This window comes from Heterodontus francisci, chromosome 8, assembly GCF_036365525.1.
Source record: "Heterodontus francisci isolate sHetFra1 chromosome 8, sHetFra1.hap1, whole genome shotgun sequence".
NCBI lineage: Eukaryota > Metazoa > Chordata > Chondrichthyes > Heterodontiformes > Heterodontidae > Heterodontus > Heterodontus francisci.
The window spans coordinates 33,264,559-33,287,652 of record NC_090378.1 but is presented as its reverse complement, the minus strand read 5'-3'; the positions used below and the strand labels follow the sequence as shown (position 1 = coordinate 33,287,652).

Here is a 23,094-nt window from a genome sequence, read left to right as displayed (position 1 = left end):
AACAGCAGGAAGTCATTGAGAGCAACCGGCATGAAATCAGCAGTATATAGAGCAGTATAAAGGGGGAAAAGTGGCAAGTAATAGGCCAGCCAGAGTCAAAGGCTAGCCCTGTCATGAGCAACCCCTTGAGACAAATATATTAGATAGTGTTCAGGGTACCATTTCATTTGAGGACACTTGGACAACCTAAATGGCTCTATTAACATTTTTGCCTGTGACCACATACTCTGAGGAAGAGTTGCAGCAGCTGCAGCATGCAACACAAGAGACAGGCATCTCCGTGTAACAGAGGGGACGGCCACAGGACTGCACCCAGAAGAGTCTTCTACACAGGATCTATCGGCCAAGGGTCAACTTCCTTAGGATTTCCTTGGATCCACAGCGTAATTGATTGCACCCACGTGGCGATCAAGGCTCCATCGGAACAGCCAGGTGTATTTGTGCAGCTGGTATGCAACCATCACAACAGGATCCTGCAGGCATATGCAACGTTTCCAGGGAGCTGCAATGACACCTTTATCCTTCGTCAGTCACAGGTCATTCAGCTCTTCAAACCTCCAGACAGCCTCAGGTGATGGCCCCTGAGTGATGAGGGATATCCGCTGAAGACCTGGCTGCTCACACTAGTGCGTCACCCCACCACAAAGGCACACAGGAGGTACAATTGGTCCCTCCTAACTACCAGGGCCACAATAGAGAAAGCCGGTGCCTTGACCGCTCTGGGGCCCCCTTCAATACAAGCTGGCAAGGGTCTCCCTGTATGCTATGCCCTGCACAACATGGCACTTCAAAGAAGAGTGGAACTAGCTCCAGAGGAAGGGAGCGACCAGCTTCCTTGGAAGAGAGCCTGGCAGAGCATGAGCATCCAGAGGTGTCTATGACGCAGCATGCTACGGACCTGAATACCAGAGAATTCCATGACACCCTCAAGGCATGCTTCAGATGAGGACAGTGTATCCAGCATTGCACTTATACCATCGCTGCCCTGCCCCTGACATTGCAGCCGCACACACCACTCACTTCCCGCAAACTAAGCTGGCCACTGTGAAGAGCTGTCCACCCATTACATTCTCTGCCTTGCATTGCCATCCAAGAGTATCGTGCCACTCCCTGACTTTAAACAATTCATGTTCTATCTGGGTTGGGAAATAACACCATAACACTTATCAGGGACAACAACTCATGCCTCTTAGAATAAAAATATTCCATTCATCATTAACAATGAAAGAAGCACCAAGTGAATCATTTGTGCCACTCAGACCATTTCAGTGTCCTCTTTCTCTTACTTTCTATGTGATGGTACCCTTGTGGCTGCAGCAGAGCTGGAGGCGGCCTGCTCATTTCCAGGCTCTGACACATTAGATGCCCATGGCAGGCATACTCTGGATGGTGGAGCCCATGAAGGCCCTGCTAAAGTCTGCCCCACCTGCGTCGGTGAAGGGGCATCCTCAGTCAGGGGATCAGGAGTCAGCTTTTGTGCTTTGTCAGAGGGGCTTATGGGAAGAGGAAGGGCCGATGGGAAGAGGAGGGGCCGATGAGAAGGGCCATGACCTCAGGGCACCTTGAGGCGAGGCTCCAGCACCGTCAGCCATGTGCACAGATCCCCCTCTCAGGGCTGATCTGCACTTCCTGCTAACCTAGTGTGAGTGAGCTCTTAGTTGTGTTTGAATGTAGTGCTCAAATGGAGCATCTTAGCTATTAACTAGCACATGGACAGCAAACTACTTTCCTTGTAGACAATTTTATTATACAGTTGGGAGTACAATTGTTGAGTGTTACTTACTCGACCCATTTCCCGCAGTTTTGTGAGCATTACTACAATAGTGGAATTGTGCTCCCACAGCATACGCCAGAAATCTTCTGTGGTCTCTGCCAAGGGTCCCTGTGTGGCAATATATGCCTTTTGCTGCCTGTTTATTGAGGAAACATAAGTCACTTTAAAAACACATGGCACACATTCTGCATCCCAGTTGTTATTTATCAATAATAGACAAGAAAGCAAGCAACTTGTTCCTTCTTTCAGCACATTGTTCCGACTTTGCACACAGGAGGGGGTGATGCAATAGTCCAGTCATTTCAATGTAAAAGAATCTAACCAAGATGAATGAAGCAATTGAAAGGAGAATTTCATGTAAAAGTCTTCACAATTGCAAAGATCTACATACAATAATTTAACTCAGCTATTTTTCCAAAGGTCTGCATTGATTTGTAAAATATTTTTAAAAATTGAAAGTTGAGATTGTTTCCTGGCAAGGTTTAACAAAAACTTCTCATATAAAATTAACCTCCCAGCAGGAAGAAAAAAAGCCAATAAGATTGCCCACTAATAATTTAAGATAACCATGGAAGGTGCTTCAACTATGTGAATTACCAGTTCTGTCATTTTACACAAGTGACAAAGGGGAGAACTAGCAGACATGTGTAATAAACCTAAGTTTTTAATCATAGTATGCAGTGATTGCTAAATAGTTTGCCAAGATGTGACATTCATTTCTAGGTGCAAAAAGACTTGCACAATGAAATTTACAATATGAAACCAAATTAAAAGAAAGCTTCTAACGATGAAACAACATCAGAAGACTGCAGAAAACACAACACCCTGGACTGAATGGCCAAATAGAAGAGCAAGGCCAAACTGCTCCAAAGGAGGAGGAGAAAAATTCTGATTCCAGCCAAGCTCAGGATTGCTCTATTTAACACTGATTCGGATTAGTTTTTCACCTCTGATGCCATTTTCTGGCATTGAGGGTTGACTTTTCTGAGCCTTGCTCCTGGGAAATATCCATTTCCAGGGCACACAGGTCAGGAAAATCAGGCCTCCCTCCTCATTTTCCAGTGTGACGACTGACTGGGTGCCCTAGTGCAGGGGTGCACAGAAACATTGTCAATCTGCTCTCATAAAATATTATGCATCAGTGTAGCATTTTGTACACATCTTCCATGATCTCAAAATAAATTCCCATTAAATTTAATCTAAAATTCTACCCAGAATATTACCACAAATCTGTAAATTGCCATACAATCCAGTGTAAAGGTTTACTTTTCCTTTGGATTAAAAAAACTTATAAAGCCTGATACACGATTCATGCACCAGTGTGTAACAACGTGACATACAAGTATGCAGTGCAATGAATGCATCAGATTTTTACAGTAAGCAAAACCTAAAAAAGACTATGAGCCTAATTTTATGAGCCTGCTGCCGATTTTGGCGCTGGGCGAAAAAAACGGCGGCCTGCCTGTGCAATCCTAAGTGCAGCAGCTCATTCGCATGCCCAGGCCAGTCCGCACACCCCCCCCCCCACCCGCCCAATGATGTGGAGGGGGCGGGCTGTACGATGCCAGGAACGGCGGCAGCTGACAAGTCACCAGGTGCTGGCGCCATATTTAAACAGCAGTCAGCCCTGCATCCATTCAGAATCACTCTAAAAATATTGCTCTTGGAGCAGACCAGCCAGCAGTGAAGTTATTCAGCTGCAGCTGCCAAACAACTACCCCGTAAGGCACCGGAGATGGCAGAGATGCGAGGAAGGGTGGCCCCACGGTTCAGCGATGCCTCCCTGCTCAGTCTCCTCCAGGCTGCATGGGCAAGGCGATGGTAAGAAGAGGCCCTCCTGCCTGACCAAGCAAGCCTGGATAGAGATTGCAGATGAGGTAAGCTGCCAAGGGGTCATCTGCCGAGACTGTGTCCAGTGCCACAAGAGGAATGGCCAAATAGAAGAGCAATAGATGTCACGCGCTCAGCAAAGGTAAGTGGCACTTTTCTGTACGGCTCCGTTTGATCTGGGTGTCCCCACACAGAGCGGCACATGGGTGCCACTGCCATGTTAAAGACAGGGAGGTCTGGCGGGGAGGAATGATGCCACATGAGTGGCTGCATGTATGAAATAACTCACCCTCGTTTGCACTCCAGAGTATGGCACCTATATGACAGGCTGAGTCCAAATTACACACTGATTGTCCCCCACCTTTTGTTGTAGCACCCCTGTTGTGAAATGAGTCATGTTGTTGTTTGGCAATGTTATACATCTGCATCCTTGCTCTTCCAGGCGAAGAGGGCGCACAACGCGAGGGAGTCCTCCAGGACCGGCGGAGGGGTGCCAGACATATGACAACTTTCACTGGCTGAGGAGGAGGCCCTCAAGCTAGGTGGCAGCCAGGGAGGACCTGCCATTTCAGACTTGGAGCTTGGGTCCCAGTGAACATACAGCTCTTTGACAAATGCAATGATTACTTGAAACACTTAATTTTTGCACACAATATTCGTGACTTGTACACCATTAAACCTAAAACTGTGCTCTTCACATTGTATCTTGCAGGGCGACATTCCGAGTTAGCATTGAAGGCCCTGGAGTGTTCCAGCACCTCTGAGGAAGAGACCTCAGAGGACGCAGCATCCCATGACACTCCTGCACCTTCTCCCAGCGCAGATACACTCACCTCGGTGGGAATCCGTTTGGCTTTAAAGTCTGGGTCACAAGCTGGTGAGAGCACCACATATGCGCCCGCACAGCTGGCTGAGGCTGAGAAAGGACAACTCCGGCAGTTGGAGGACTGTGGGTGGCCAGGCCTATGCTGAGCCCAGGCTGATGATGATCCTCTGGTGTCGACAGCACAGGGCATGCTGGAGCTGCAGGGAGAGGTAAGACAACATCTGGCGGAGATGCCACAGGCCATGTACGGCCTTGAGGAGATCCATCCAGGCCATGACTGCTGCCATGTTTCAGGCATATGAGCACATGGCTTTCTCCATGGAGAGAATAGTGACCCTCATGGAAAGCCACATTCCACAGATGCGCGCAGACCAGCAAAACCTCGCCTCGGCTATTAGCTGGACGCAGCAGTGGCTAGGTGCGAGAGGGACCAGGGGCCCGGACAGTGTCTCTGCTACTGGTTCTTCGCAGGAGAGCAGCGAGGTTCCTATGAGCCTCCATATCTGGAGTCCCCCCTCAGAGTGATTCCAATGTGGACACCGGCTCCTCAGCCCCTCCACCAGTGATGTCTGAGAACAGCCCTGCACTTTGTGCAGGAGGCCTTAAGGCAGCCGGGGCCTCCAGGGTTTGTGCGCCCAGAGGACGACCGCCCAAGTCATCCAACGCCAAAGGGCGTCCTGCTCTGTAGCCTGCCTCCAGTCAAGCTGCTAGTGCAGGGTTGGACTACGAAGGAGCACCTGCAAACGTTTTAAAAAGACACCATGATACACATGGGTTATCACAGGTGACACGCCTATGTACTAATTCCTTCTCACTAAATGTGCTTTTCTAACAGGTGCCTCATTTTTACAATGTGAATAACTCATGCCAGCATATGCTGATTATGTGTTCTCCAATTACATCATTGACCTGACGGAACTGCCAACATAAGGAACATCATTGCCATGCCAGTATGTGTGATGTGGCACTGCATGGATGCAGTCAAATGGGCAATGGCTGAGTTATCTGCTGTCAGTAATGGCAGAGTCACAGATGTAGTAAACTGCCTACCAGATGAAGCATGGTCATGTGCGACATGGGGGGCATATTGTGCACTTCAGGGATTGTGGAAGCGCTCAGCAATCAGGTGTAGTCAGCCATCCCTTGCTCTCTGCTCACCATCTCTGCGCTGCATTGATACTCTTCGTCCTTCCATACGTGAATGCTGCTGCAACTCCTCTGTGTCCTCATCGTCCGAGGATGTCTCCTGCTCCCGTCCCTCATCATTCTGCAAGGCCTCCCCCCTCTGTATTGCAAAGTTATGCAGAGCACAGCATACAGCAAGGATGCACGCAACCCATTTTTGGTTCATACTGCAGGGCGCTACCTGATCTATCCAGTCAGCGGAAGAACATTTTCAGCATGCCAATGGCCTGCTCGACGGCAGCTCGTGTTGTGCCGTGGCAGGCGTTGTATCTCTTTTCTGCATTGCTGGTGGGGTTTCTCACTGGCATCAGAAGCCATGTTTGCAAGGGGTAGGCCTTGTCCCCAATAATCTACCCCTGGATCTGAGCTGGTGCAGTGAAGAGCATTGGCACCTGAGAATGGCGCAGGATGAATGAGTCATGGCAGCTGCCTGGAAAGTAGGCACACACTTGTATGAAGCACTTCCTGTGGTCACATACTAGCTGCACATTGAGGGAGCAGAAGGCCTCTCTATTGAGGTATGCGGCTGGTTGTCCGGCTGGAGCCTTGATGGCCACATGCATGCAGACTGATTCCTGGGATGGCAGGACTGACGTATGAAGAGAGATTGGGTCGATTAGGCCTGATATCCAAAATCCGGCACTTTGGGACTGAGACGGTGCCGGATTTCGGATTTTCCTGGATTTTAGACAATATTAGTAAAACAATATTGTGTCAGCATTCGGGAAATACTCCATCAGATTAACAGTTAGGAGTCATTTACAAACCTATAGTATAAATATTTCCAAATATGGTTAAAAGACCAAGCTCGAAGCATAGGTTCTGTTGTTATGTTTCGCTTGGTTAGACTCAACATTTTTAAGTCCTGGACCTTGTACCTAGCAGTTCTACTTTTCTCAGGAGAAAAAAAATTGGTGCAGATTTCCATCTACTCTGCAGTGTCTCCTGATACTTTGCTTTTGCGAATTGTGGCTTTAAGTATGAAAAATATAATCACAAATTATAGTCAGAACCAGAGGAAATGCTGTTTGTAATGATGGAAGTGTTGTAGCAAATATGTCCGGTTTTTGGACAGCTAGATTTTGAATATCGGACCTGTACTAGTTTGAACCTAAGTCACCCTTCTTCTCTGTTCATTTTGAAGTAATTTTACACATCTAACCGTTTTGAACTGTTTATTACCTTATATACCTCCATCTAGTCAATTCTCATTCACCTTTCAAAACTGAAAAGCTCAGATTCCTCAATTCTTTTTTCATACCTCTTCCTCCAGAGCCTGAATTCCTCCCTTTTGTCTTAAGAACTGGACACATTGCTCAGAATGTGGGCTGGCCAAAAGCACTATAAGCATTTCAGCATGACTTCCTTTGACTTATATGCTATTGTTTTGGTTATAAAGTTCAGAATTCTATTTGCTTTATTGAGCACTGTTCTGCATTGGTTGGACAAGTTGACTGCCACTTTTTCAACCTGTAGACATCTTAGCTATTTCAAAATCATTATGTGCAGTATTTTACACTTGTCCATATAAAATTTCATCTGTAATTGTTCAGCCCACTTGCATATTTTAACCAACTGATTTTGTGGTTCCTGAATTGCCACCTTTGAATCAATTGACTTTCCAAATTTGGTATCAAATGCAAATATGACCAATGCATTGAGTTTCTAAATCCTAGTCATTGAAGTAAATTAGAAACAGCGGGGACATCAAAACTGATCATGAGGCACCATACACAGCATTCTCCACACAAATCTAATAGCTTCTCTAATAGGTAATGAGTTTCTGCCTTTTGTATAATTTAGCGTCAAAGAGTCATAACGGCAGAGAAGGAGGCCGTTCTGCCCATCGAGTCCATGCCAGCACTCTGTAGAGCAATCCAATCAGTCCCATTCCCTGGCTCTATCCCCATAGTCCTGTAAGTTTATTTCCATCAAGTGCCCATCCTATTTCCTTTTGAAATCATTGATCGTCTCCACTTCCACTACCCTCGTAGGCAGTGAGTTCCATGTCATTACCACCCACTGTGGAAAAAAGTTCTTCCTCACGTACCCCCCTGCATCTCTTGCCCAAAACCTTCAATCGGGGTCCCCTAGTCCTTGTACCATCAGTTAATGGGAACAGCTTTTCTTTATCTACCTTATTCAAACCTGTCATAATCTTGTACGCCTCTGTCAAATCTCCCTACAATCTCCTTTGCTCCAAGGAGAACAACCCCAGATTTTCCAACCTAACCTTGTAACTAAATTCTCTCATCTTTGGCACCAGTCTAATAAATCTCCTCTGCACTCTCTCTAGGACCCTCACATCCTTCCTAAAGTGTGGTGACCAGAACTGGACGCAGTTCTCTAGTTGTAGCCTAACCAGAGCTTTATAAAGATTCAGCACAACTTCTCTGCTTTTGTAATCAATACCTCTATCTAGCAAAGCATATGGGATCTTGGGCTTCATAATTACTCTCTCTATATGTCCTGCCACCTTCAAAGAAATATGTACATGAACTTCCAGGTCCCTTTGTCCCTGCACGCTCTTTGGAACTGTGCCATTAAGTTTATATTGCCTCGCCCTATTCCTTCTGCCAAAATGCATCATCTCAAACTTCTCTGTATTAAATTCCAACTGTCCCTTGTCCGGCCTTTCTGCCAGTCTATGTCCTGTTACAGCTGATTGACATCATCCTCACCATCTGCCACACTCCAAGTTTTGCATCATTGACAAATACTGAAATATTACTCTGTTTTCCAACATCCGTCATTTTATATATATCAAAAAAAGCAGTTGTCCTAGCACTGAGCCTTGGAGAACACCACTGTCTACCATCCTCCAGTCTGAAAACAAAAACATTTATTATGACTCGCTGTTTTCTGTCCTTTAGCCAATTTTTTTTTAATCCAAGCTGATACTGACCTTCCTATTCTATGAGCCTCAAATTTGTTCACCAGCCTTTTATACGGTACTTTACCGAACGCTTTTTCAAAATCCATATAGACAACATCCACTGTATTCTTTTTCAAAGAAAACAAACCCAGCCTATCCAATCTTTTCTCATAGCTAAAATTCTCTATTCTGGAAACATTCTCATAAATCTCTTCTGTCACCTCTCTAGTGTGATCACATTCTTCCTGTTAGAACATTACAGCGCAGTACAAGCCCTTCGGCCCTCGATGTTGCGCCGACCTGTGAAACCATCTGACCTACACTATTCCATTTTCATCCATATGTCTATCCAATGACCACTTAAATGCCCTTAAAGTTGGCGAATCTACTACTGCTGCAGGCAGGGCGTTCCACGCCCTTACTACTCTCTGAGTAAAGAAATGTGGTGACCAGAACTCTACACAGTATTCTAGCTGTGGTCTAGCTAGTATTTTATACACTTCTAGCATAACCTCCCTGCTTTTATATTCTAGGCCTCATCCAAAAAAGGAAAGTATTCTATATGGCTTCCTGACCACCTTATCTACCTGTCCTGCTACTTTCAGGGATCTGTAGACATACATTCCAAGGTCCCTCTGTTCCTCTACACTTTTCAAAATCCTTACATTTATTATGTATTACCTTGCCTTGTTTGTCCTACGCTGATGTATTACCTCACACTTCTCCAGACTGAATTCCAGTTGCCACTTTTATGCCTATTTGACCAGTCCATTGATCTTGTAGTCTACAGCTTTCTTCCCCACTATCAACCACACAACCAATTTTCGTATCATCTGCAAAATTCTTCAATCATGCCCCCTACATTTAAGTCTAAATCATTGATATATATCATGAACAGCAAGGGATCCAGTACTGAGTCCTGCAGAACCTCACTGGAAACAGTCTTCCAGTCACAAAAACATTGGACCATTCCCTTTGCTTCCTGCCGCTGAGCCAAATTTGGATCCAACTTGCCTCCTTCCCTTGGATCCAATGAGCTTTTAATCTACTGATCAGTCTGCCATGTGGGACCTTGTCAAAAAGCTTTGCTGAAATTCATGCAAACTACATGAAACATGCCATCCTCATCGAACCTCCTGGTCACCTCCTCAAAAAATTCAATCAAGTTAGTCAGACATGACTTTCTCTTAACAAATCAATGCTGACTGTTCTTAATTAATCAGTGCCTCTCTAAATGACGATTTATATCGTCTCCGAATTTTTTCCAATGATTTGCCCACCACCAAGGTTAGCCTGACTGGCCTGCAACTTTTTGGGCTATCCCTTCCTCTCTTTTTAAACAACAGTACAATGTTAGCAGTCCTCCAGCACCATGCCTGTAGTCAGAGAGGATTGGAAAATTATGGTCAGAACTTCCGTTATTTCTTCCCTGAGCAGCCTGGGATGTATTTCATCTGAGCCTGGTGATTAATCCAGAGGGTTTGGATTTGTGAGTCCTGCCTCTTCTCTTTGTGGGAACATTTTTGTTCTGAACCTTCTTTAACTCCTCCTTGAATGTCTCCCACTGCTCTGACACTGATTCATCTTCAAGTAACTGTTTCCAGTCCACTTTTGCCAAATCACACCTCAGCTTAGTAAATTTGGCCTTTCCCCAATTTAAAACTTTTGCTCTTGGTCTATCTTCATCCTTTTCCATAACTACTCAATCTAACTGAATTATGATCCCTACAACTAAAATGCTCTCCTCACTGATACCCGTCCCACCCACCTAGATTCATTCCCTAAAACTGAATCCAGAACTGTCCCTTCACTTGTTGAGCTTGTTAGGTACTGGCTAAAAAAGTTTTCCTGAATACATTTTAAGAATTCTGTGCCCTCTGTTACCTTTCTACCCAGTAATATTTAGGTAGTTGAAATCCCCAACTTTTACTGCCCTTCTGTTTCTCCACTTATCAGCGATTGGACTACATATTTGCTTTTCTATCTCTCTCTGATTGTTTGGCAATCTATAGTATACTCCCAGCAGAGTGATTACCCTTTTTTTGTTCCTCAGTTCAACCCACATGGTTTCATTTGATGCTCCTTCTAGCATTTCATCGCTCCTCACAGCTGAGATTGTTGCTTTGACCAACATTGCAACACACCCCTCCTTTTTTATCCCCTCCCTATCCTGTCTGAAAACTCTGTAACTAGGAATGTTGAGCTGCTATCCCTGCTCTCCTTTAAGCCCACAATAGCTATGATATCATACTTTCAAGTATCTATCTGTGCCTTCAGCTCATCTGTCTTATTCATTAGACTTCTTGCATTGAAGTATATACCGCTAATCACTGAACAACTTTTGTTATCTACTTTCTAGTCTTTTATTTCTTGACCTTCCATACTCATTTAGTAATTTTCTGCCTTCTTTTTCAAGTTTTACTCCTCTTCCTTCTAAATCTACACTAAGGCTCCCATGTCCTTGTCAAGCTAGTTTAAACTCTCCTCAACAGCACTAACAAGCTTCCTTGCCAAGATATTGGTCCTGGTCTTGTTTGGGGGGCAACCCAACCAGCTAGTACAGGTCCCAACTCCCCCAAAACTGGTCCCGATGCCTGAGGAATCTGAAGCCCTTTCGACTGCACCATCTCTCCAGTCACACATTCAACTGCATTATTCTCCTTTTTCTGTATTCACTAGTGTGTGGCACTGGGAATTATCCTAAGATTACTACCTGTCAGGACCTACTTTTTAATTCCTTTCCTAGCTTCCTAAAATCTTCCAGCAGGATCATATCTCTCTTTCTACCTATGTCATTGGTATCAATATGGACCATGATCTCTGGCTGTTCACCCTCTCCCCTCAGAATGTTCTGCAGCCACTCAGTGACATCTTTGACCCTGGCACCAAGGAGGTAACATCTTGGAGTCAAATCTGGGGCTGCAGAAATGCCTGTTTGCTCCCCTAACTATTGAATCCCCAACCACTATTGCTTTCCTGAGCTTCCTTTTCCCTGTTCCCCCTCCCTCACATGGCTAAGCCACATATGGACTTGGCTGTGTCAGTATTCCCCAGAGCAACCAACACCTTCCAGAACTGAATACTGGTTGGAGAGTGAGATGCAATCAGGGAACTCTGCCTGCCTGGTCCTGCTTGACTGTCTGGCGGCTGCCCAGTTCCTCTTTGCCTGCATACCCTTGAGCTGCGGGGTGACCACATCCAGAAACTTGCTATCCACTTAGTTTTCAGCCTCGCGGATGAACCGGAGTGATGCCAGCTGCTGCTCAAGCTCCAAAACCGACAGCTTGAGCTCCTCTGGCTGGCAACCCTTTTTGCACAAGAAGTGTCCTAGAGTTTCTACATGGAACAGGAGGTGCACTCCATGGAACTGAAATGTCCTGCCATCCCTCTATTTATTAGGCTTACTGACTTGGTTATATCAATTTTCAATAAATGGTCCTCTATTTGTGATTAGGATTGTTATTGTAGCTGGTTCAAGGGAAAATTGATTTATGTAGTATGATCTAAAACATACGAACATATGAATATACAAATCAGGAGCAGGAGTAGGCCACTCAGCCCTCAAGCCTGCTCTGCCATTCAATAAGATCATGGCTGATCTGATTGTAACCTCAACTCCACATTCCCGCCTACCCCTAAATAACCTTTCACCCCCTTGCTTATCAAGAATTTATCTACCTCTGCCTTAAAAATATTCAAGACTCTGCTTCCACCGCCTTTTGAGGAAGAGAGTTCCAAAGACTCACGACCCTCTGAGAAAAAAAATTTCTCCTGATCGCTGTCTTAAATGGATGACCCCTTATTTTCAAACAGTGACCCCTGGTTCTAGATTCTCTCAAGAGAAAACATCCTTTCCACATCCATTCTGTTAAGACACCTCAGAATCATATATGTATCAATCAAGTCGCCTCTTACTCTTCTAAACTCCAGCGGATACAAGCCTAGCCTGTCCAACCTTTCCTTATAAGACAACCTGTCCATTCCAGATATTAATCGAGTAAACCTTCTCTGAATTTATATCCTTCCTTAAATAAGGAGACCGATACTGTACACAGTACTCCAGATGTGGTCTCGCCAATGCCCTGTATTCTTTTGGGCCTCCTTATCTCGAGAGACAATGGATACGCGCCTGGAGGTGGTCAGTGGTTTGTGAAGCAGCGCCTGGAGTGGCTATAAAGGCCAATTCTAGAGTGACAGGCTCTTCCACAGGTGCTGCAGAGAAATTTATTTGTCGGGGCTGTTGCACAGTTGGCTCTCCCCTTGCGCCTCTGTCTTTTTTCCTGCCAACTACTAAGTCTCTTCGACTCGCCACATTTTAGCCCTGTCTTGATGGCTGCCCGCCAGCTCTGGCGAACGCTGGCAACTGACTCCCACGACTTGTGATCAATGTCACAGGATTTCATGTCGCATTTGCAGACATCTTTAAAGCGGAGACGTGGACGGCCGGTGGGTCTGATACCAGTGGCGAGCTCGCTGTACAATGTGTCCTTGGGGATCCTGCCATCTTCCATGCGGCTCACATGGCCAAGCCATCTCAAGCACCGCTGACTCAGTAGTGTGTACAAGCTGGGGATGTTGGCCGCCTCGAGGACTTCTGTGTTGGAGATACGGTCCTGCCACCTGATGCCAAGTATTCTCCGGAGGCAGCGAAGATGGAATGAATTGAGACGTCGCGCTTGGCTGACATATGTTGTCCAGGCCTCGCTGCTGTACAGCAAGGTACTGTGGAGACAGGCTTGATATACTAGGACTTTTGTGTTCCGTGTCAGTGCGCCATTTTCCCACACTCTCTTGGCCAATCTGGACATAGCAGTGGAAGCCTTTCCCATGCGCTTGTTGATTTCTGCATCGAGAGACAGGTTACTGGTGATAGTTGAGCCTAGGTAGGTGAACTCTTGATGTGGTCTCGCCAATGCCCTGTATAGCTGAAGCATAACCACCCTACTTTTGCATTCAATTCCCTTCGCAATACTTGATAACATTCTATTAGCTTTCCTAATAACTTGCTGTACTTGCATGCTAACCTTTTGCGATCCCTCTGCAATTTCTTTTATTCTTCCTGCCAAAATGGACAATTTTACATTTTCCCCCATTATACTCTATTTGACAGATCTTTGCCCACTCACTTAACCTTTCTATATCCCTTTGTAGCCTCCTTACATCCTCTTAACAACTTACTTTCCTACCTATCTTTGCGTCATCGGCAAATTTAGCAAACATACCTTCGGTCCCATCATCCAAGTCATTTCTATAAATGGTAAAAAGTTGAGGCCCCAGCACAGATCCCTGTGGCACACCACTCATTACATCTTGCCAACCAGAAAATCAACCATTTATGCCTACTCTCTGTTTCCTGTTAGCGAGCCAATCTTCTATCCATGCCAAAATGTTACCCCCTACATCATGAGCTTTTATTTTCCACAATAACCTTTGATGTGGCACCTTATTAAATGCCTTCTGAAAATCTAAGTACATCCACAGCACATGTTACTGCTTCAAAGTACGCCAATAAATTGGTTAAACATGATTTCCTGCTTTATGTCTCCCTCCCTTTTTGAATAAAGGAGTTACATTCGCTATTTTCCAATCTAATGGAACCTTCCCCGAATCTAGGGAATTTTGGAAATCAAAATCAACGCATCAACTATCTCACTAGCCACTTCTTTTAACACCCTCAGATGAAGTCTATCAGGACCAGGGGACTAGTCAGCCCGCAACTCCAACAATGTGCTGAGTACTACTTCCCTGGTGATTATAATTTTCTTCAGTTCATCCCTCCCTTCCATTTCCTGATTTACAGCTATTTCTGGAAAGTTACTTGTATCCTCTATGGTGGAGACCAATGCAAAATATCTGTTCAATTCATCTGCCATCTCCTTATTTTCCCTTATTAATTCCCAGACTCACTTTCTATAGGACCAACGCTCATCTTGTTAACTCTTCTTTTTAAAATACCTATAGAAACTCTTACTATCTGTCTTTATATTACTCGCCAGCTTTCTCTCGTGCTCTAAATTTTCCCTCCTTATTAATCTCTTAGTCGTTCTTTGCTGCTTTTTATATTCTGTTCAATCTTCTGACCTGTGCAGAGTTATATGCTTTTTCTCTAAGTCTGATACTATCTTTAACTGTTTTAGTTAACCACGGATGGCGGGTCCCACCCTTGGAATTTTTCTTTCTTGTTGGAACGTATCTATTCTGTGTATTCTGAAATATTCCCTTAAATGTCTGCCACTGCATCTCTATTGACCCATCCCTTAACTTACTTTGCCAGTTCACTTTTGCTAGCTCTGCTTTCATGCCCTCATAAGTTTAAAATACTAGTCTTAGACCCACTCTTCTCTCCCTCAAACTGAAAGTAAAATTAAATCATATAATGATTGCTGCTGCCTAGGGGTGCCTTCACTAAGAGGTCATTAATTAATTAATCCTATCTCATTGCACAATACCAGGTCTAGTGTAGCCTGCTCTCTGGTTGTCATAGAGTCCCAGTCCCAGCACAGAAACAGGCCCTTTGGCCCACTGTGCCCGTGCTGGCCATCAAGTCTATCTATTCTAAATCCATTTTCTAGCACTTGGCCCATAGCCTTGTATGCTATGGCATTTCAAGTGCTCAGCTAAATAATTCTTAAACGTTGTGAGGGTTCCTGTCTCTACCACCCCTTCAGGCAGTGCGTTCCAGATTCCAACCACCCTCTGGGTGAAATTTTTTTTCCTTCAAATCCCCTCTAAACCTCCTGCCCCTTAGCTTAAATCTATGCCCCCTGGTTATTGACACCTCCACTAAGGGAAAAAGTTTCTTCCTATCTACCCTATCTATGGCCCTCATAATTTTGTATACCTTAATCAGGTCCCCCCTCAGCCTTCTCTGCACCACGGAAAACAAACCTAGTCTATCCAGTCTCGCTTCATAGCTGAAATGCACCAGCCCAGGCAACATCCTGGTGGATCTCCTCTGCACCCTCCCCAGTGCAATCACATCCTTCCTATAGTGTGGTGACCAGAACTGTGCGCAGTACTCCAGCTGTGGCCTAACTAGCATTTTATACAGCTCCATCATAACCTCCTTGCTCTTATATGCTATGCCTTGGCTAACAAAGGCAAGTATCCCATACGCCTTCCTAACCACCTTATCTACCTGTGCTGCTGCCTTCAATGATCTATGGACAAGTACACCAAGGTCCTTCTGACCCTCTGTACTTCCCAGGATCCTACCATCCATTGTATATTCCCTTGCCTGGTTAGTCCTCTCAAAATGCATCACCTCACACTTCTCAGGATTAAATTCTGCTCTGCCCATCTTACCAGCCCATCTATATTGTGCTGTAATCTAAAGCTTTCCTTTTCACTATTTAGGACACCACCAATTTTCATGTCATCTACAAACTTACTAATCATACCTCCTATATTCACGTCTAAATCATTAATGTACACTACAAACAGCAAGGGTTCCAGCACCGATCCGTGCGGTACACCAGTGGTCACAGGCTTCCAATCACAAAAACACCCTCGACCATCACCCTCCTGCCACTAAGCCAATTTTGGATCCAATTTGCCAAATTGCCCTGGATCCCATGGGCTCTTACCTTCCTGACCAATCTCGAAAGCAGGACCTTATCAAAAGCCTGACTGAAGTCCATGTAGTAAAGCAATCCATCAACTGCTTTACCCTCATCTACACACCGAGTCACCTCCTCAAAAAATTAAATCAAATTTGTTAGACATGATTTCCCCCTGACAAAGCCATGCTGACTATCCCTGATTAATGCTGGTCTCACCAATTAATCCTGTCCCTCAGAAATTTTTCCAATAGTTTCCCTACCACTGATGTAAGACTCACTGGCCTGTAATTACCTGGTTTATCCCTACTACGCTTCTTGAATAATGATACCACATTCGCTATCCTCCAGTCCCCTGGCACTTCTCCTGTAGCCAGAGAGGATTTGAAGTTTTGTGTCAGAGCCCCTGCAATCTCCTCCCTTTCCTCACTTAGCAGCCAGGGATACATCTCATCTGGGCCTGGGGATTTATCCACTTTTAAGCTTGCCAAAACAGCTAATACCTCCCCCCGCTCAATGCTAATTTGTTCAAGTATATCACAATCCCCCTTCCTGATCTTTACACCTACATCGTCCTTCTCCATTGTGAACACAGATGAAAAGTAATCATTTGAAACCTCACCTACATCCTCTGGCTCCACACACAGATTGCCACTTTGGTCCTTAATGGGCCCTACTCTTTCCCTGGTTATCCTCTCGCCCTTTATATACTTATAAAACGCCTTGAGATTTTCCTTCATCTTGCCCGCCAGCGTTTTTCATGCCCCCTCTTCGCTCTCCTAATTACTTTTTTTTTTTAAGTACCCCCCTATACTTTCTAGACTCCTCTAGGGCCTCCGCTATTTTCAGCGCTCTGAATATGTCATAAGCCTCATCCAATCCTCCATATCTCTTGACATCCAGGGTTCCCTGGACTTATTGGTCCTCCCCTTCACCTTTACGGGAACAGGTTGGCCCTGAACTCTCACTGATTCCTTTTTGAATGACTCCCACTGGTCTGTTGGAGATTTTTCTAAAAGTAGCTGCTCCCAGTCCACTTTGGCCAGATCCTGTTTTATCATATTGAAATCGGCCTTCCCCCAATTCAGTACCTTTATTTCCAGTCCATCTTTGTCCTTTTCCATAACTACCTTAAATCTTAGAGTTATCGTCACTATCCCCGAAATGCTCCCCCATTGACACTTCTATCACTTGTCCGGCTTCATTCCCTAAGATTAGGTCCAGTACCGCTCCTTCTCTTGTAGGACTTTCTACATACTGGCTCAAAAAGCTCTCCTGGATGCACTTTAAGAATTCTGCCCCTTTAAGCCTTTTGCACTAAGACTATCCCAGTTAATATTGGTAAAGTTGAAATCCCCTATTATTACCTTATTATTTTTACACCTCTCTGAGATTTGCTTACATATCTGCTCCTCTGTCTCTCCCTGACTGTTTGGAGACCTGTAGTACACTCCCAGCAAAGTGATTGCCTCCTTTTTGTTTTTAAGTTCTACCCATATAGCCTCATTTGAGGAACCTTCTAAGATATCATCCCTCCTTACTGAAGTAATTGACTCCTTGATCAATAATGCAATGCCACCTCGTCTTTTACACACTCCTCCCAACCCCCTGTCACGCCTGAACATTCTTTACCCTGGAATATTAAGCTGCCAGTCCTGCCCTTCCCTCAATCATGTCTCTGTGATAGCAATAATATCATATTTCCATGTGTTAATCAAAGCCCTCAATTCATCTGCCTTTCTTGGCTTCAGAACATGCTGCTCCAAGAAACTATCCCGAAAACATTCTATGAACTCCTCATCTAGGCTACCTTTGCCCATCTGATTTTTCCAATCTACATGTAGATTAAAATCCCCCATGACTATTTCCGTACCCTTCTGACAAGAACCCATTATTTCTTCCTTTCTACCCCAGTCCTACCATGTGGTTACTGTTAGGGTGCCTGTACACCACTCCCACAAGTGACTTCTTGCCTTTATCATTTCTCATCTCAACCCAAACTGCTTCTACAATCTGGTTTCCTGAACGTAGGTCATCCCTCTCTACTGTGCTACTGCCATCATTAATTAATAGAGCCACCCCTCCCCCTTTTCCTAGCTTCCCGTCCTTCCTAAATGTCCCGTACCCTTAAATATTCAGTTCCCAATCTACGCCACACTGCAGCCATGTCTCTGTGAGGGCCATCAGATTGTACTTATTTATTTCTATTTGCGCTATCAGTTCATCTGTTTTGTTTCGAATGCTATGTGCATTCAGACACACAGCCTTTAGTTTTGTCCATTTATTATTTTTGTAACCTCTAGTGTTGTCTGATTTACTGTTAGATTTATAATCACTGTCATGGTCTGTTTATCTTTTCCCATATTAATACCTTTCTCTCTCGTCTTGTCCCTACTCTTTGATTTACTACATCTTCCCAAATTTGATCCCTTGACTTTACTATTTAGTTTAAAACCCTCTCTACCTCCCTAGTTATGTGGCTCGCTGGAATACCGGTCGCAGCATGGTTCAGGTGTAGACCCTCCCAACTGTATAGCCTCCACTTTTCCCAGTACTGGTGCCAGTGACCCACAGACCAGAACCCACTTCTCCCCTACCAGTCTTTGAGCCACGCATTCATTTCTCTAATCTTATTTACCCTATGCCAATTTGCAAGTGGCTCAGGTAATAATCCAGAGATTTTTACCTTTGAAGTTCTGCTTCTTAATTTGGTGCCTAGCACCTCATACTGACTAAGCAGAATATCCTTCCTTGTCCTGCCTATGTCATTGGTACCTACATGGACCACGATGACTGGATCCTGCCCCTCCCACTGTAAGTACCTCTCCATCCCTCAGTAGATGTCCTGAACCCTGGCATCTGGACTCTTGCTCTTTGCTGCAGAGAACAGTGCCAATCTCCCTTACTATACTGTTCCCTGCTACCACTACTTTCCTTTTTGCTCCCCCCACTTGAACGGCTTCCAGTACCATGGTCAGTCTGCTAATCTACACTACAGCTCTCGTTCTTGTCCATACAAGCTGCAAGAACCTCAAACTTGTTGCTTAATTGCAAGGGTTGGGGCTCCTCCACTCCCACCTTCTTGATCCCTTTACCTGCCTGACTCGCAATCACACCCTTCTGTCCCTGACCAAAATGGATGATCCTATCCTAAGGGGTGTGACTGCCTTCTAGGACCAAGTGTCCAAGTAACTTTCCCCCTCCCTGATGCATCGCAGTGTCTGCAGCTCGGCCTTCAACTCATCTACTCTGAGCCGAAGCTCCTCAAGCTGCAGGCACTGACTGCAGATGTGGTTGCCATGATTGCCATGGCATCCAGAAGCTCCCACATACTGCAGCTGTGACACATCACCTGTCCTGCCATCTTTTTTGTATTACTTTAATTACATTTATTTTTTCTTTAACAACTTATAGTTCCCCTCCTTACTGAACTCCCTCACTTACCAAACTCCCTTCTTCACACTGTGTCCTCCAGCAGCACTCAGTGCAGACAAGCAGCACACTAAGAGTCCCCTGAATTTATACCCTCTGAAAACAATGATGTGTCAGTTTTGCTAGAGCTCTGAAACCAGTTTAAACTAATTACCTAATGAACTAGCTACAGCTACTCTCAGAGAGCTTATATACCCTTGTTTAAAACTGTAAAAAAAAACAATGCCTCTTAACTGAAATTGCTAAATGTAAACAAAAAAAAACTAGAATAGAGATTAACCATTAAAATCCACTCACTTACCTAACTCCCTTCTTCACACTCTATGCCCTCCAACAGCACTTAGTGCACCTAAGATACTGGACATACCAAATTGTATTTTCAAGTAGAGTATAAAGATAGGCTTCAGCAGACCCCAAATATTAGAGCAGCCAGTAAACAATGCTGAAGAGCACCGCTGGTGCTGAATACTAAATAAGAATTCAGAGTTGTCATTTAACTAACCAGCACAGTATGGCTCACAGCAAGTGGCTTTGCCTGACAATAGTCTTAGAGATCATATTCAAAGACCAAGACAATGTTAGTTATGCTATACTGAAAGGAACATATTATTGTTTATTTTCATCTAGGACAGATCTGATAGAGAAAATTGTTGTATTTGAAAGTGAATTTAAAAAAAAGTCAGAGTATTTCCACTCATCTTGAACTTGGAACTACAGCTACCTAACATAGTACCAAAGTACACATGGGTACAAAAATGATGCATTTTTGTTTAGTTTTGTTTGGCTGTTGTTCTTTTAAATGCTGTCATAATACATAAGCACTAGTAGAAAGTAATTATTTACCGTCTAAGTTTTCTTCCTCCTGTTGAGAAACAATGGAACCTTCCCTCGATAAATCTCTTGAAACGACCTAACTAAGTTCAAATTCTTTGTTGATGAGAAACTGTGAACCTGTATCCACTGCTCAATAGCACTGCACATTGATACACCAACACTATCAATCAACCATGCTGCATTCTTAAATAAACAATGCTGCAATCATTTTGAAATAAATCAGTCCAGTATATGTTAGAAAATTTATAATCTTGACATCCGGTGGTTGTGAAAGGCACTTTATAATTGCATGTCTTTCTTTCTCTCTTTCTTACTGCAGATAAGAGCACACCATGCTTTCATCCTAACAATATCTGCTACATTTACTCAACAATCTCAACTTTATTTCTGATCAGAGATTGCAAACTTCAAAAGCGCAGTGGATCAATTGAAAAAAGCACCTCATAAGCAAACAACGCATAACCTTACAAAGCATTGACTACAGACATTAGCACTTGCTAGTAATACAAAGGATACACATTTTTACTCAAAAGCAGGGAAGCCTTGAATGCATCAAGCTTAAAATCAGATTAAAATATATTTAATCCTTACCCTCCTCCCACATACAAAAGATAAAAACAGGACACCTAAATCTTAAAATAAAGGGGAACGGAAGAACAAACAAATCCAGAGCTCCCTATATGACGAAAAAGATAGATTAAGATGAAGAAAAAATGTGCTTATGGCAGATGTCATGTGGATAATACGAGAACCAGGCTGAATATAGAAAGTTCAGAGGGAAGTGAAAAAGCAAATAAGAGAAGCAAAGAGAGAGTATGAAAAGAGACTAGAAGATAACATAAAAGAGAATCCAAAAGTCTTCTATACACATATAAATAGTAAAAGGATTATAAAAGAGGAATGGGGTCAATTAGGGACCAAAAAGGGGATTTACGGGATGGAAGCAGGAGGCATGGCTGAGGTATTAAATGAATACTTTGCATCTGTCTTTACTAAGGAAGAAGATGCTGTGCAGGTCATGGTGAAAGAGGAGGTAATTCAGACATCTGAAGGATTTAAAATTGTTTAGGAGCAGGTATTGGGCAGGTTGTCTGTACTCAAAGTTACGTCACCAGGATTGGATGAGATGCATCCAAGGATAGAGAGGGAAGCGAGAGTGGAAATTGCGGTGGCACTGGCCATAATTTTCCAGCCTTCCTTGGACTCAGGGGTGATGCTGGAGGCCTGGAGAATTGCAAATGTCACACCCTTATTCAAAAAAGGGTGTGAAGATAAGCCCAGCAACAACAAGCCAGTCAGTTTAACTTCAGTGGTGGGGAAACTTCTAGAAATGATAATTCAGGACATAATTCATAGTCACTTGGACAAATGCGGGTTAATTAAGGAAAGCCAGCACGGATTTTCAAAGCAAATCGTGTTTGACTAACTTGCTGGAGTTTTTTTGATGAGGCAACAGAGAGGATTGATTAGGGTAACACAGTCGATGTGGCGTACATGGACTTCCAAAAGGCATTTAATAAAGGGCCGCACAACAGACTTGTGAGCAAAGCTATAGATCATGGAATAAAAGGGACAGTAACAACATGGATATGAAATTGGATGAGTGACAGGAAACAGAAAATTGTGGTTAATGGTTGTTTTCTGACTGGAGGAAGGTTTATAGTGGAGTTCCCCAGGGGTCGGTGTTAAGATCCCTGATGTTCCTGATATATATTAATGACCTAGAACTTGGTGTATAGGGCATAATTTTAAAATTTGCAGATGATTTGAAACTTGGGAGCATTTTGAACTGTGAGGAGGATAGTATAGAACTTCAAAAGGACATAGACAAGCTGGTGGAATAGGGGGACAAGTGGCACATGAAAGTTAATGCAGAGAAGTGTGAAGTGATTCATTTTGGTAGGAAGAACACTGAGAGACAATATAAAATAAAGGATACAATGTTAAAGGGGGTGCAGGAGCAGAGGAACCTGGGTGTATCTGTGCACAAATTATTGAAGGTGGCAACACAGGTTGAGGGAGTGGCTTTATTAACCACTAGGAAAACATACAGCATCCTAGCTTTATTAATAGGGGCATAGAGTACAAAAGCAAGGAAGTTATGTTAAAGTTGTATAAAACACTGGTTCGGCCTCAACTGGAGTCTTGAGTCCAATTCTGGGCACCAAATTTTAGGAAAGATGTGAAGGCATTCAATAAAGTGCAGAAAGGATTCACGAGAATGGTTCCAGGATGAGGAACTTCAGTCACGTGGATAGATTGGAGAAGTTGGGTCTGTTGTCCTTGGAGAAGTGAATGTTGAGGGGAGATTTGATAGAGGTATTCAAAATCACATGGGGTCAGGACAGAATAGATAGGGAGAAACTGTTCCCATTGGTGGAAGGATTGAGAACAAGAGGGCAGAGATTTAAGGTAATTGGCAAAAGAAGCAATGGTGACATGAGGAAAAACCTTTCCACACAGTGAGTGATTAGGGTCTGGAATGCACTGCCTGACAGTGTGGTGCAGGCATGTTCAATCTAGACATTCAAGAGGGAATTGGATTGTTACCTGAAAAGGAAGAACGTGCAGGGCTACGGGGAGAAAGTGAGGGAATGGCACTAGGTAAATTGCTCCTTTGGAGAGCCAGCCCAGACACAACATGCCGAATGGCCTCCTTCTGTGCTGTAGCCATTCTGTGATTTGATATGTTGGCCTGAAGACATTACAAAAGTTTACTTGGTTCAAAATCACACTACGCCACCAGATGGAGCCAGTGCTCTACAAAAGGCACTCCTGT

At 44.1% G+C, this 23,094-nt stretch overlaps 1 protein-coding gene across 8 annotated transcripts in view; it reads right to left on the bottom strand.

Annotated features, from left to right (window-relative positions):
- Window positions 1–23,094, bottom strand: part of ptprfa (protein tyrosine phosphatase receptor type Fa) — a 634,875-nt gene that overhangs the window by 12,257 nt on the left and 599,524 nt on the right. For all 8 annotated transcript variants that reach the window (XM_068036905.1, XM_068036906.1, XM_068036908.1 and 5 more), the window contains one exon: window positions 1,784–1,910. In XM_068036905.1, coding sequence (XP_067893006.1) covers window positions 1,784–1,910 — 127 coding nt within the window. The remainder of the gene's footprint in view (window positions 1–1,783; window positions 1,911–23,094) is intronic.